At 42.3% G+C, this 16,078-nt stretch overlaps 1 protein-coding gene across 1 annotated transcript in view; it reads right to left on the minus strand.

The window, feature by feature from the left end:
- glb1 (galactosidase beta 1) overlaps nucleotides 1–16,078 on the minus strand; it is an 86,260-nt gene that overhangs the window by 13,007 nt on the left and 57,175 nt on the right. Inside the window, exons 14-15 of the mRNA XM_033049273.1 lie at nucleotides 12,653–12,784; nucleotides 9,262–9,498 (exon numbers count right to left, since the gene is read on the minus strand). Coding sequence (XP_032905164.1) covers nucleotides 9,262–9,498; nucleotides 12,653–12,784 — 369 coding nt within the window. The remainder of the gene's footprint in view (nucleotides 1–9,261; nucleotides 9,499–12,652; nucleotides 12,785–16,078) is intronic.

The raw sequence follows: 16,078 nt of genomic DNA on the forward strand, positions 1-16,078 counted from the left end.
CACACAAAAACCAAATTATATAAAAATAACACAAACAATTCTAAAAAAGAAAAAAGACTGTATAATACACAAGACATTAGTGCAAAGAAATAATTTTTAAAAATAATTAAATGGAAATACTTTAATCCTCTGACCACACTCCATTGGTACCTTGAAACGATATAATGTTTAAATTTAGAAAAAATTAGGAGTGACCTTGTTGAGCCATTGGTTAAATTTGATAGGATTTGGGGAAGCTTTATTCAACATTTTCACATGATATAAATTGTCCCCTCTCCAACTGTTATAATAATTATTTTACCTTTATACGGTGGAACGGACTTGACGACAAACAGGGAATTAAATTGTTGAAATTCTTTGCAGCCCAGATTCTGTTTTGCTTCTTTTTTTTCTTCTAGTTTTGGGGGTTTTGTTTTTCTCTTTTTCCTCTTTTTTTCTTTTTTTTTCTTTTTATAATTTTGTTTTTATATATACACAAGTTCTTTTTTAAACACTTAACTATATTTACATAGAGACCGGGAGGTCTATACTCAATGTGTATTTTGACACTGACTCATATTTAGGTTATACCTGTTATTAATGTAACCCTGATCCCTATGTATCAATATCATTGTTATGTTTATCATTATTATTTTTTGTTGTTCTTTTGTTTTTGTTTTTGAAAAAAAACTAATAAAAAGATTTTAAAAGAAAGAAAGAAAAATAATAAGCTATTTCAAATTAATGCAAGAGATGGGTCGTAGTGTTCAGATGTCGAAGTAGATTTTGGGTTGTGTAATCTGGTTCAAGACCTGATAGTTGTAGGAAAGTAGTTGTTCCTGATCCTGATGCAGTGGGGCTCCAGACCTCTGCACCTCCCTAATGGTAAGAGTGAGAACAGGGCATTGTCCGGATGATAGATAACTGCTTTCTTGAGGCAATACCTCATGCAGATGCTTTTGTTGGCGGGGAATGCTGATTCCACCTCTCTGCAGCCTCTTGTGATCCGGGCGTGTTGGAATTGCCATAATGGAACAAGTCAGGATACCTTCTACAGTATATCTGTGAAAGTTTGTTGGAGTATTCGGAGACATGCTGAATCTCATGAAACATCTAACAAAGTAGAGATGTAACAACAAGGAACTGCACGTGCTGGTTTCCCAAGGAAAGACAAAAAATGCTGAAGTAACTCAGCGGGTCAGCCAGCATTCCTTGAGAACATGGATAGGTGATGTTCCGGGGCATGACCCTTCTTCAGACACCTTCTTCATAATTGCACTATGTGCTAGGTCAAGGACTGGTCACTGAAGATGTTAACGCTCAGGAATTTGAAGCTGTTAACCACAACACATCAACAAAACTGACTAGTGGTCTACTGACTTCTCCTTTCAGATATCAACAATCTGTTCCTTAATGTTGTTGACGTCGAATGAGAGGTTGTTGGTGTTATAGAGTCATAGCGCATGGAGACAGGCCGACCAAGATGCCCCACCTAAGCTTGTTGCATTTGACCACGTTTAGCCCAGATTCCTCTGAACCTTTCCTATCCATATGCCCGTACTAATGCCAGAGTCATATAGCATGGAGACAGGCCCTTCAGCCAAACTTCCCCTTGCCGACCAAAATGCCCCATCTACCTCCAAATCTTTCCTCTCCTTGTACTGATCCAAATGTATTTTAAAAGTTGTTATAGTACTTGCCTCAACTACCTCCCCTGGCAGCTCGTACCGTATACCCACTGTGTGTAAACGTTGTCCCTCAAGTTCCAATTAAATATTTCCCCTCTCAACTTAAACCGATGTTGAAAAGGACACAAAGTGATGGAATAACTCAGCAAGTCAGGCAGCATCTCTGGAGAACATAGTTAGGTTCCGCGACATGTCCCTTCTTCAGAATAATCGTAGGGCGGAGAAGGCGGCCAGAAATGTGGAGATAGGCACAAAATGCCGGAGTAACTCAATGGGTCAGGCAGCATCTCTGGAGAAAAGGACTTTTCGGGTCGAGACCCTTCATCAGCTTTTCACCAGGTGAGGCACAGGGGAAGGGTTTGGGGGGTGGAAGTGGAAGGGTTTGGGGGATGGAAGGGGAGGTGTGGGAGAGAAAGGACGGAGGGTTTAGGGGTAGGGTTAGTCGGAAGCTACCTAAAATTTTGGAATTCAATGTTCATACCATTGGGTTGCAAGCTACCCAACCAGAATATGAGGTGCTGATCCTCTAGTTTGGGTGTGGTCACACACTGGCAAGGGAGACAGTCCAGGTCATGAAGGTTAGTGAGGGAATGGGAAGGGAGTATAAAATAGTTATTAACCAGAAGATCCAGCAGGCCATGATGGACTGAGCCTAAATGTTCAGCAAAATTACACACACTTGGTCTTGCCTTTGTACAGGAGGCTACAGTGGTAACACCGGATGCAGTAGGTGAGATAAGAGGAGGTGCGCGAGAACCTCTGTCTCACCTGGGAAGAGTCCTGAGGTCCCGAGATGGAGGCAAAAAAAGAGGTACAGACACAGGTGTTGCATCCCCTGCGGTTGTAGCGGAAAGTATCCGGGGAGGGGCTGATTTTGATGGGAAAGGATGAGTGAACCAAGGAGTTGCAGAGAGAGCAGTCTCTGCAGAAAGCTGAAAGCGGTGGAGATGGGAAGATGGGATCACGTTGGAGGTGACGGGAATGTTATGAGTGTGAATGGTTGGATGCAAAGACTGGTGGGGTGAGGATCATAGAACTATCCGTGTTCCATCCGGGAAGAGGGGAAGCAAGTACAAACCTTCGGGACACAGAGGAGACATGGGTGGAGGGATCCATCTATGAAACCACGTCACTAAGAAAGAGGATATCTTGGATTTTCTATCAACTGATCATTTACTATAAACCTACCAACACCCACAGTTACCTGGACTACATTTCCTCCAACCCTACCTCTTGTACCGGGAAGGGGGGGTGGGGGGTGGGGGGGGGGGGGGGGGGGAAGGACTGGACGCACAAAAAAAAGACTTTTGAATGGCATCTATTATAAACCTAGCAACTCACACAGTTATCATGACGGCACTTCCTCCCACCCTGCCTCTAGTAAAGACGCAACCGCTACTCTCAATTCCTCTGACTCCACCACATCTGCTCCCAAGATGAGGCTTTTTCATATGAGGACTTCCGAGATGTCCACATTTTTTTAGTGTGCGTGGTGTCATCGGGCTGTCGTCCCCCACTCACGTTTCTTCTGTTTCTCAGACTTCTGCTCTCGCTCCCTTTCTCCCCAGACACAACATTTCAACCCTCCAGTCTCCACAATCAGCACACATCCTACAACATTACCGTCACTTCCAACGTGATCCCTCCACCAGTTCCATCTTCCCAACTCCAGCCCTTTCTGCCTTTTGCAAAGACCGCTCCCTTAGTTCACTCATCCCTTCCCACCCAAGCCACCATATCCCCAGGTACATTCCCCTGCAACTGCAGAAGATATAACATCTGTCCTAATATCTCTTCCCTCATCTCAATCCAGGGACTCCGACAGTCCTTCCAGGTGAGGCAGAGATTCACATGCACGTCCTCTAACCTCATCTACTGCATCCGATGTTCCCCATGCGGGCTCCTGTACACTGGCAAAACAAAGCGTATACCCGGCGACTGTTTCATTGAACACTTGCGTTCAGGGCTGTATAGGGCTCTGGTGAGACCACATCTGGAGTATTGTGTCCAGTTTTGGTCTCCTAATTTGAGGAAGGACATCCTTGTGATTGAGGCAGTGCAGCGTAGGTTCACGAGATTGATCCCTGGGATGGCGGGACTGTCATATGAGGAAAGATTGAAAAGACTAGGCTTGTATTCACCGGAGTTTAGAAGGATGAGGGGGTATCTTATAGAAACATATAAAATTATAAAAGGACTGGACAAGCTAGATGCAGGAAAAATGTTCCCAATGTTGGGCGAGTCCAGAACCAGGGGCCACAGTCTTAGAATAAAGGGGAGGTCATTTAAGACTGAGGTGAGAAAAAACTTTTTCACCCAGAGAGTTGTGAATTTATGGAATTCCCTGCCACAGAGGGCAGTGGAGGCCAAATCACTGGATAGATTTAAGAGAGAGTTAGATAGAGCTCTAGGGGCTAGTGGAGTCAAGGGATATGGGGAGAAGGCAGCCACGGGTTATTGATAGGGGACGATCAGCCATGATCACAATGAATGGCGGTGCTGGCTCGAAGGCCTACTGGATCTCCTGGTTGATGATATGTTTGAGCAGTGAAGGAACTCAACAGATTGGGTACATAACTTTGCTGAAAGGTGTGTGACACAATGAGCATGCAGCACTGTAGTCAGCAATTATTCACATTTGGATCAACACTTCCTCATTCCAATGAGGAACAATTCATTTGTGCAATGGATTAGCTGTGCAAATCCCAATGATTTTTGCACATAGTGGACAGCATATGAATACTCTCAGGCCAATTTTGTGATGGAAACAAGGGATTTGGACTCAAAATGCATTCCCTGTGCACAGCTGTGACTGCTTCCCCTAAGAACAGATTGGCCTTCACCAGGCAGGTCGTGTCACTGCTGGCCCTTCCTTTTTGGGGTGTAATGTTCCCATGCAATGTCAACAAAGATGTCACACAAGTTGCACAGCCTCAGAAGCTGTGTAACAATTAGGTATTACTGTACGGTTAGGAATTTGGCTGATCTGTGGACACGGGAGCAAAACAAATAAGTAAAGATTCAACTTTGTGATCACTCTACTGTGATCAGAGCTGCAGGTGACATGAGCCCAGGTGTTGATGCAGCTATGATGAGTGCACTTCTAAGGCTTCACATCCGAAGGTTGGTATTCTGAGGCTAAAACAGTACTGCCCAACTTCCTGTCTTCACAAGGTTGCAGGCACTGATGCATATATATAACTCGTGATTCTTTATGCTGTTAGGTTTAGTTGAGAACAGTGATGGGTCAATATTTTATTTCTCCCCTTAGCTTGAATGTTCTTCGTGCCACTGACCAAGGCAGACACTTACTGATTATGAGGATTGTTGTTGGTCGGTGAGTGTACCAACATGCACCAATGAAGCATCAATCTTTGCAAAGCATGAAATACCACAAAACCTTACTAGGGAATGAAAATAAATAAAACATTCTGTCACGATGACTCTTTTTGGAAACCACTTTAGCCAATTATTAAATCTTGTTTCAAGTTGACAGCATTCGTTGAAAAAGTACAGCAAATAGAGAGTGTGATTGCCCAAAGAATATTTCTCTCCTATTACAGACACAACTGAACTTCATAAGAATCATAAAGTATAAAGAAAAATGGGAAAAGATTACACACAAATACTGGGAAGTTTTGTCTAGCCTGCGTGATCACATCCCAATGCAACGGAACCTAAGGAATGATATTCCTGTTTGTAATTTGGAATACGGGCAGCACAATGGCACGGCGGTAGAGTTGCACCCAGGTTCGATCCCGACTACGGGTGCTGTCTGTACGGAATTTGTACGTTCTCCCCGTGATCGTGAGGGTTTTCTCCAAGATCTTCGGTTTCCTACCACACTCCGAAGACGTACAGGTTTGTTGGTTAATTGGCTTGGGTTCGTATACTTGGTACAAGTGTAAATTGTTCCTAGTGTGTGCAGGCTTGTGTTAATGTGCCTTATGTTGATCGCTGGTCGGTGCGGACTCGGTGGGCCGAAGGGCCTGTTTCTGTGCTGGATCTAAACTAAACTATACGCAGAGAGGGAAGTCAGATTGAGTCATACAGCATGGCAACAGGCCCTTCGGCCCAACTTGCCCAGCATATGGTTCAAGAACCTGGAGGCCAGGTGGCAACGCCACAAAACGATCAACATTCCCCCTCTCCAAACAGGGCAACATCAAAGCCACACCATCATCTCTCTCAGATGGACTGATGGTAACTAACTATACTAATGATAATACCTGAAAGATTGGTGGATTGATTCTTGTAAATCGAGGAGTTATGGACTTAAAAGGCTCTGCCTGCAGTCATATGTGGCAATTCAGAGAAAAATACGCCCACTGGAAGGATTTTAATGATAAAGCCTTGATATTATCTTATACTGTTCAACGAATTTGCCCAAACACAGCAGAACTAAAAGAGCTTTATCAAATAAATCTGTCTCACCGTTTGACAGCAATGACTCTGATAACATCTGTAGGTTCACAGACTTCTGTAAAAGGTGTCAAAATTATTCATTTTGCATCAACTTCTACCAGGTAAGATATTGTCGCTTTCAGTCAAAGTTTACTGCTCATTGCATTTACAGTTAAGAGGAATCTCACATACCCACCAACTAACAAAATACCTTGCTATCCATTCTATATAAGATAGGTTTTACAAATTCTAGAGAATTTGTAAATAGAAGAAGCTATTGTAAAGAAAATAGCACATTTTTTAAAAAGCAAGAGGATTAGACAAAGTCAACAGAAGAAATCAACTGGATTTTGCTGAGGACATAACTGGTAGATTCTAAAAAAGAGAACCAGTTGATGTGGTGTACCAGGATTTTCATAAAGCTTTTGGAAAGTCCCACAAAAGAAGTCAGTGTACAAAATGAAAGCACATGGCATTGGGAGTAATGCACTGGCTAGTATTGAAAATGATTTGTGTAAACTGGAAACAAAGTCAGAATAAAGGGCAAAAACATAAGTTGCTGGAGTAACTCAATGTATTAGGCACATCTCTGGAGGACATGGATAGCTGACGATTCGGGTCGAGATTCTTCTTCAGATTGATGTTAGTTGTGGGGTGGGGGGAAAAGAACGCTTGAATATGAGGTCGAGGTGGGATGAAGCCAGGCAAATGACAGGTCAGTGTAGGCGAGGAGTGTTTTGATTGCCAGACGGACAAAGGCAAGAGTTGAAAAGGAGACAAAGGGGTGTAAGATAGGGAGAGAAGATGAATGAAATGTGAAGCCAGAGGAAGGGATATAGGTGGAAGGGGATGTATGTAAGGGGAAAAGGATGAAGTTAGTGGAAGTGCATGTGAACCTCTGTCTCATCTGGAAGGGCTGCTGGGGTCCGTGGCTGAATATGAGGGAGTAGATGTAGGGACCGGTTGGGACCGGGAGGGGTTGATTTGGATGGAGAGGGATGACTAAAATTGATTGTTTGGGGATGTCCAGCATTGACCAGTGAGGTTTTGCAGGGATTGGTGATTGGCCCATAACTGTTCAGATTTTATGACAAATTTGTTTTTTAATTTAATGATTTGGTCAAATTTAATACTTCAAAGTTTGCCAATATCATGAAACTGTATGGAATTATGAATTGGGAGACCATAAAGAGGCTTCAAGGCAATTTGGACAGGCTCAGCCAATTAATAAAACATGGCATATGGGGTATTATGTGATGAATGTGATGTTATCCATTTCAGTAGGAAAAATATGAAAGCAGTATATTATTTCATGTTAGATTGGGAGGTACGATTTACACAGAGGCTTGCGTGTCTATGCACACCAGTTATTCTAAGCAAGGATGCAGCTGTAGTTATGGATTGATGCGGTAAGGTATGTGGCGAGAGTTAGGGACTGGTGTGGTTAGATCAAAATTATTTAGGTCATTGGTGATATTGCTTACTGATTTGATTGTCTTACCAAAGAACGGATATACTTTGCTATAAGATTCACTAGACTTATTCCTGGGATGGTGGGATAGCCTTGCAAGGAAAGATTAAGTTGTTTAGTTTTGTATTCACCACAGTTTGGAAGAATGATAGGGGATCTAATTGAAGTGAACAACATTCTGACAGAGCAAAAATGAATGGACAAGGTCGCTCCTGTCTAGGCTGTCCAGAACACTCAGTCTCAGTTAGACATTTAGGAGAGAAATTAGATATGTTTTCACACAGGGTGTGTTCACTACAGAAAGAGCTGGTTGTTCAAGCCAAATCACTGAAAATATTTGACAAAAAGGTAGATTCCTGTTCCAAGAAGATAACAGGAATTTGATATTTAGGAGAGCACATTGATGTTATCTGTTTCTGTTTTCAATATTTCTAAGTTACAATTGATCAATTACAGAAAACAGAATAAATGCACACTATCAATGCAAATCATACTGATAGAATATAAGAATTGAGGGGAAACCCATTGACCATATAGATCCTCATTTTTGCTCCTAAACTCATGACTAGACTTCTGCTGCACAGATGCATTACATTTATTCCTGGTATGAAGAGGTTATCCTTCTGAGAAAAGTTGAGTAAAACAAGCCCCATTTTGTGGAATTAAGAAGAATGAGCGATGTTTGGTTTGGGACAACATATTCCGACTGAGATTGATCGGGTTGATGCCGAGATGACTGAAACAGTCCTATTTCCCACCTAAACCCCGGGACTTCAGTTTTACACAACAACCCTTCAAAGAATGTATACTGTACCTGCTATCAATTTTAAGAATATGTACTGCGCTAATTCTAAGAAAAGGATCAGAGACACATCCTGGGAAGTGGGGACAAAACTGCACAAAACACTTCAAATGACATCTCACTAAAACCTTTATAATCTCAACAGGACTTCCTTACATTCGTTTTCAAAACCTTTTTACATTAAAATCAACATATCCTGTGCTCCAATTGCTGTTGTTCCTGGAAGTTTACTAACTGTCACACAAAGGGGTTCGGCAAGACACAAGTTCACACCAAATTTTGCTAGTCTCCACCACTGTAAAACTATTCTTCATATGTATAACCTCACATTCTCCCACATTATACTCCATCTCCCACCTCCTTAACTTATCTATATGCCTTTGTGCACTATATATACCCTCCTCACTGCTATCTCTCTTTCTCCAAGCTTTGAGTCAGCAATGAACAGATCTATTACACCCTGTATTTTCAGCTGAACAATATATGTGAATAATGGTGATCTAAGTGGATGGATTGACAAATGGGACAAGTGTTGCAATACTTAAAAATACATATTCTACATATTGTGTTTTTCATTCACTATTGCTTAAAGCAAGGGTTCCTAATTATTTTCGTCCTGGCAACCTTAATAGTACATAACAATGTTATTCCACTTATTTATGAACAACTAATGAATGACAGATATCGATATACCAGAACCAAACAGTCAGTCAATGAGGAAAAAATATGTACAAATCCAGAATCAACAAATTTACCCCCTGGGTAGGCAAAATGTACCCCCTGGGGGTAAATTTACCCCCAGGTTGGGAACCCTTGGCTTAAAGCCTACCGCATTCTACCTGTTTGCATTCATTATTAATTAAAGCACACTCTAGGCTACATTATTTTGCGAAATTTAATTCAAATCTTGCACTCACCTTGGTCCATCCTGAAAATTTAAGGTATGTATCTTGAGGTAGGTCAGGAATTCCACTCGGAATCACAAAGGAGCCCAAGTAAAAGGATGGCACATTCACTTTGGTCGTAGCAGTGAGGCCTGGAAGTTTCTGGAGCTTATTTAACAGGCCATTTGATATGGCTTCATCGATATTTAATGAGTAGATAGTCCAGTTAGTTAGGGTTTGTGAACCCAGCGTAAGATTGGTTACCAGACCCTGTAGGGAAGAAAGAAAATGACATCTCTTTGCTGTGCCATCTGTCGTGGCAACAAATGAAGACAAAATATATCAGGGGATATACCATATTAGAACTAATGTATTTAACAATATGACTAAGAGAACATAATGGACACAAATTGCCAGAGTAACTCTGCAGGACAGACAACATCTCTGGAGAACATGAATAGGTGACATTTCTGGCTGTACGGGTGAGAAAGAATATTTAAGAAGGAACTGCAGATGCTGAAAAATCGAAGGTAGACAAAAATGCTGGAGAAACTCAGCATCTATAGAGGCAGCATCTATGGAGCGAAGGAAAAAGGCAACGTTTCAGGCCAAAACCCTTCTTCAGACTGATGTAGGGTAGGGGGGGGGGGGGAGAGGCAGGACATTGCGTGGCGGGTATTAAGTCGACACAGGCAAGGGGTATTGTTTGACCCCCTATCAGTCTGAAGAAGGGTTTCGACCCGAAATGTTACCTATTTCCTTCGCTCCATAGATGCTGCTGCACCCGCTGAGTTTCTCCAGCATTTTTGTGTACCTGGGATTGTTTGATAGGCAGATGGTTGGAACAAAAGTGAGAGATAAGAAGAGTCAGTGTGAGATAGATTTGAAGAGTTGCAGTTTGTGTATGTAGCCAGAGTGAGGAAAGTAGCGGGAGGAGGAGGGTGGGCTGAAGGGGAGTCCATGTGGGGCCCAGGGGAAAGAAGGGGAGGGTGTTGGGGAAAAAAGGAGAGGGGGAGGAGGGTTGTTATAGGATAACTAAAGTTGGAGAATTGATACCATTTGATTGGAACTGTAGATAAGCACATCACCAGGACCTAATTGATACTACTGAAAGTGGTCAGGAAACTACAGATGCTTTGGTCCCAATCTTCCAAATTCAGGAATTGTCCCCCCTGGAATTGAAAATTGGTTGCTTCACAATATAGATTATGAAGGCTGGAAAAAGACACTAGGAAATGAGGCCAAATTTTGTCATGAAGTTAATAGAATCCACTATTTGAGGACGATAGCGAGGACATGGAGATTAATGGACTATTGGAAAAAGTCTCCACTTACAATGTTTGATGCCTGATCAGGGAGAGTCAGGATGAATTCTGAAGAGCCAGTCAAGTGGAAAGAAAGGAGAACTGCTAGAGGGACACTGTGGGGCAGGCAGCAACGGAGAGGGAAATGGACAGTCAACATTCCATCAACATCAACTATCCACTTTCTTCCACAGATAATGCCTGATCTGCAGAATTCTTCTGGAACACTTTCATAGTTCTAGATTCCAGCATCTGTGGCCACTTGTGCCTCAAAGTCATGAGTTAGTCTTATTGATTTATTTATATAATCAATGTAAATGAACACTGATATTGAATACTGATGTTGAATTTCATAGGTCATTCAATAAGATTTTCACACAACACAGCAAGCATTAAGAAATGTTTACAATTGAAGGCAACTTATTGAGATGCACATGAAATTGATAAATGTTTTATTATTAATGTTTAATGTTTTATGTGTCATTCCTATGTATGTCATCTTGTCACTTGCGGGCGGAGCACCAAGGCAAATTCCTTGTATGTGAATATACTTGGCCAATAAACTTATTCATTCAAATTGATCAGGAGATTGGAGTCAAAAGATAGGGATGAAGGAACTGCTACCAGGAACTGCCAACGTGGCATTTGTTGGCTAAGAGAGTAAACAAAGCTGTGGCAGAAGGAATTCAGTGTGGGGAAAGCACAAGGTCATCTTTGGATCTTAAATATTTATTTTCTGAGTGGTGAGGTTCACAATTGTGAAAGAACATGGATATTTCCGTGCTGAAGAAGGATCTTACTCTGAAACATTGATCATTCCTTTCCCGATGTAGCCTGCTCTACATACTGTTGTTTTTGCAATATCATGGTCTAGTTTAATTAGAATTATTGATAAGTTATTGCAAATATATTTTCATTGTAATTATGTTCAATGTATCTAATGTCCTGTGAAGCTGTGGCAAGGATGAATTTTATTACTCTGGTTCATATCTAGAACAATGAAATTCTTACAAAGGATTAGTATGGGTGTCCAGGGTTATGGGGAGAAGGCAGGAAAATGGGGTGAAGAGGGAATGAATTGCGGAATAGACTTGATAGGATGAATGGCCTAATCTGCAAGGATCCAGCAAAATAAACTTACATTTATTCATTTACATGGTTTCAAATGGAGCTGTAATAATCATTAAGGATCTTCTTCACAAAAATTCAGCATAACTAGTTAATATATACCGAGACCATGTGTACATCTGACATTTCTGCTTTTAAAATGTAGATTTTGGAGATCATTGCACCCAAATAGAGATTGTGTTGTTAAAAGCACATGCATTGCAGGTCTTCTGAACTCAATGGTATACACTTGAATTTTAAGGGAAATAAACCAGACTGGTGTTTAAGAGTGCCATAACTAATACATCCCTGGAAAAGAATAATATGTCTTGATTACCAGTACAGGAAGATGACATCAATAAAATCAAAACTGCAAATATTTTCTTTAAATTATTAAACCATGATATGATTTGTTGAAGTATATCTCCACACATTTCTATAGGACCATCAACACTATCTGGCCATTCTAAAATTGTCCTTCCAATCAGTGCATACCACAGAATTATTAAAATAAGGCTCGTCGGTCGGAGGGTCCGATACCTCACCCGAAGCCTCGTCGATGGTAGGGGCCCCTCTGAAAGCTCGGCAGGATCGAAAACTCGCCCGAAGGCTCATTGTGGCCCGCCCAAAGGCCTGTCAGTCAACGTGACCAGGAACCGGCCGGAAAGCTCGGCGGACAGTGTAATCAGGAGGTAGTTGGAAATGTCACAGGTGAGGAGCAAGGACCAGTAGGATGGTGAACCGGGGTAATGTCTCCAGCGCCTTCAAGGTAGGCTGAGGGAGGTGCCTCCGGAAGACAAAGATGGCCAGATGAAGAGAGGGATGTTGGATCACGGGAACTGCTCAAGTACTCCGAGTGCGCGGGAGGACCGGGCTTTGGACTTTAAAGAATGGTGTCAAAAATGGCAGTGGCTGCATGTGTAATAAATGCAAAAAGAATTTCACTCTGCAGTTGCATATGCGATAAATAAACGCCATTGAACCACCAATGAAATAAAGCATATTTCATATACCTTTCGGTCATGGATGTCTTTGCCATAATTTATTCTGCCCATGTTTTCAACTAAAATATCAAGTCGTGATCCAGCTTGACCAGTGATGTTTATCCAGATTATTTTATTTCTTTCGAGAATACCTTGAAATACCTAATGAACAAACATGGGATAAAAAAAGAGGCATTATTACACTATCTCAACCACTTTTACAGAATTTTCAGCCACCGCTCCCAATATCTCAGTCATTGACAAAGCGCTAGAGGCACTCAGCAGATCAGGCAGAATCTGTTGTGGGAATGATCAGACGATGTTTCCGGTAGGGACCCTTCTTCAGACTAATGTAGGGGACAGATAGCTTGAAAAGAGAGGTGGGGCAAAGCCTAGCCAGTAATAGGTGGAATAGAAAACATAGAAAATAGGTGCAGGAGTAGGCCATTCGGCCCTTCGAGCCTGCACCGCCATTCAATGTGATCATGGCTGATCATCCAACTCAGTATCCTGTACCTGCTTTCTCTCCATACCCCCTGATCCCTTTAGCCACAAGGGCCACATTTAACTCCCTCCTAAATATAGCCAATGAACTGGCCTCAACTACCTTCTGTGGCAGAGAGTTCTATGGCACCACTCTGTGTGAAAAATGTTTTTCTCATCTCGGTCCTAAAATATGTTCTCTTTATCCTTAAACTGTGACCCCTTGTTCTGGACTTCCCCAACATTGGGAACAATCTTCCTGCATCTAGCCTGTCCAACCCCTTAAGAATTTTGTAAGTTTCTATAAGACCCCCCTCAATCTTCTAAATTCTAGCGAGTACAAGCCAAGTCTATCCAGTCTTTCTTCATATGAAAGTCCTGACATCCCAGGAATCAGTCTGATGAACCTTCTCTGTACTCCCTCTATGGCAAGAATGTCTTTCCTCAGATTAGGAGACCAAAACTGTACACAATACTCCAGGTGTGGTCTCACCAAGACCCTGTACAACTGCAGTAGAACTTCCCTGCTCCTATATTCAAATCTTTTTGCTATGAATGCTAACATACCATTCGCTTTCTTCACTGCCTGCTGCACCTGCATGCCTACTTTCAATGACTGGTGTACAATGACACCCAGGTCTTGTTGCATCTCCCCTTTTCCTAATCGGCCAATCGAAGATAGGATCAAAATGCTGGAGTAACTCAGCAGGCCAGGCAGCATTCCTGGAGAGAAGGAATGGGTCGAGACCCTTCTTCAGACTCTGGTCCACTCTAGTCCACAACCACTCCACGCTACACGTGTGGGTTTAAACTAAATAGTGTGGGGGAGGGATTGACAAATTGGGAGTATAAAGATGGTTGAAGAGGAAGTGACTACAGGAAAAATTACAAAAGATTCTCGAATTAATGGGAAGGAAAGTTCGAGAATGGATAAAAGAGTAAGGTCAGGGCCAATTGCAAGTGGTGCGAGGGGGGAAATGAATACGGAGGTCAAAGTGTTGTATATGAATGCGCGAAGTATAAGAAATAAAGTGGACGAGCTTGAGGCTCAGTTAGAAATTGGCAAGTATGATGTTGTGGGAGATACATGGCTGCAAGAAGGCCAGGGCTGGGAACTGAATATTCAAGGGTATACCTCCTATCGAAAAGACAGACAGGTGGGCAGAGGGGGTGGGGTTGCTCTGTTGGTGAGGAATGAAATTCAGTCCCTTGCAAGGGGTGACATTGAAACAGGGGATGTGGAGTCAGTATGGATAGAACTAAGGAATTGTAAGGGTAAAAAGACCCTAATGGGACTTATCTACAGGCCACCAAACAGTAGCCTGGACATAGGGTGCAAGTTGAATCAGGAGATAAAATTGGCATGTAGCAAAAGTAATGCTGGGTTGTTATGGGAGATTTCAACATGCAGGTAGACTGGGAAAATCAGGTTGGTACTGGACCCCAAGAAAGGGACTTTGTAGAGTGCCTTTGTGATGGATTCTTAGAGCAGCTTGTATTGGAACCTACCAGGGAGAAGGCAATTCTGGATTTAGTGTTATGTAATGAACTGAATTTGATAAAGGACCTTGAGGTTAATGAGCCATTAGGAAGCAGTGACCATAACATGGTCAGGTTTAATCTACAATTTGAGAGGGAGAAGGGTAGATCGGAGGTGTCAGTGTTACAGTTGAATAAAGGGGACTATGGGGCCATGAGGGAGGAGCTGGCCAAAGTTGACTGGAAAGATACACTAGCAGGGATGACAGTGGAACAAAAATGGCAGGTATTTCTAGGAATAATACAGAAGGTGCAGGATCAGTTCATTCCTGGGAGGAAGAACGATTCCAAGGGGAGTATGGGGCGACCGTGGCTGACAAGGGACGTCAGAGACAGTATAAAAATTAAAGAGAAGAAGTACAACGTAGCAAAGATGAGCGGGAAGCAAGAGGATTGGGTAATGTTTAAAGAGCAACAGAAGATAACTAAAAAGACAATACGGGGAGAAAAGATGAGGTACGAAGGTAAGCTAGCCAAGAATATAAAGCAGGATAGTAAAAGCTTCTTTAGGTATGTGAAGAGAAAAAAATTAGTTAAGACCAAAGTTGGACCCTTGAAGACCGAAAAAGGTGAATTTATTATGGGGAACAAGGAAATGGCAGATGCGTTGAACAGGTACTTTGGATCCGTCTTCACTAAGGAGGACACAAACAATCTTCCTAATATAGTAGTGGCCAGAGGATCTGGGGTGACAGAGGAACTGAAGAAAATCCACATTAGGCAGGAAATGGTGTTGGGTAGACTGATGGGACTGAAGGCTGATAAATCCCCAGGGCCTGATGGTCTGCATCACAGGGTACTTAAGGAAGTGGCTCTAGAAATTGTGGATGCATTGGTGATAATGTGCCCGTGGATTGCAGAGTAGCTAATGTTAAAAAAAAAAAAAAAAAAAAAAAAAAAAAAAAAAATAAATAAATTGGATAGTTATATGGATGGGAAAGGAATGGAGGGTTATGGTCTGAGCGCAGGTATATGGGACTAGGGGAGACTATGTGTTCGGCACGGACTAGAGGGGTCGAGATGGCCTGTTTCCGTGCTGTAATTGTTATATGGTTATATGGTTATATGGTAATGAAATAGCCGAACAATTGGATAGCAGTAACAGGATCGGTCCGAGTCAGCATGGATTTACGAAGGGGAAATCATGCTTGACTAATCTTCTGGAATTTTCTGAAGGTGTAACGAGGAAAATGGACAAGGGAGAGCCAGTGGATGTAGTGTATCTGGACTTGCAGAAAGCATTTGATAAGGTCCCACATAGGAGATTAGTGGGCAAAATTAGGGCACATGGTATTGGGGGTAGAGTGCAGACATGGATAGAGAAGTGGTTGGCAGACAGGAAACAGAGAGTGGGGATTAACGGGTCCCTTTCAGAATGGCAGGCAGTGACTAGTGGGGTACCACAAGGCTCGGTGCTGGGACCGCAGATATTTA

The sequence above is a fragment of the Amblyraja radiata genome, chromosome 2, assembly GCF_010909765.2.
Source record: "Amblyraja radiata isolate CabotCenter1 chromosome 2, sAmbRad1.1.pri, whole genome shotgun sequence".
In the NCBI taxonomy this organism is placed as follows: Eukaryota; Metazoa; Chordata; class Chondrichthyes; order Rajiformes; family Rajidae; genus Amblyraja; species Amblyraja radiata.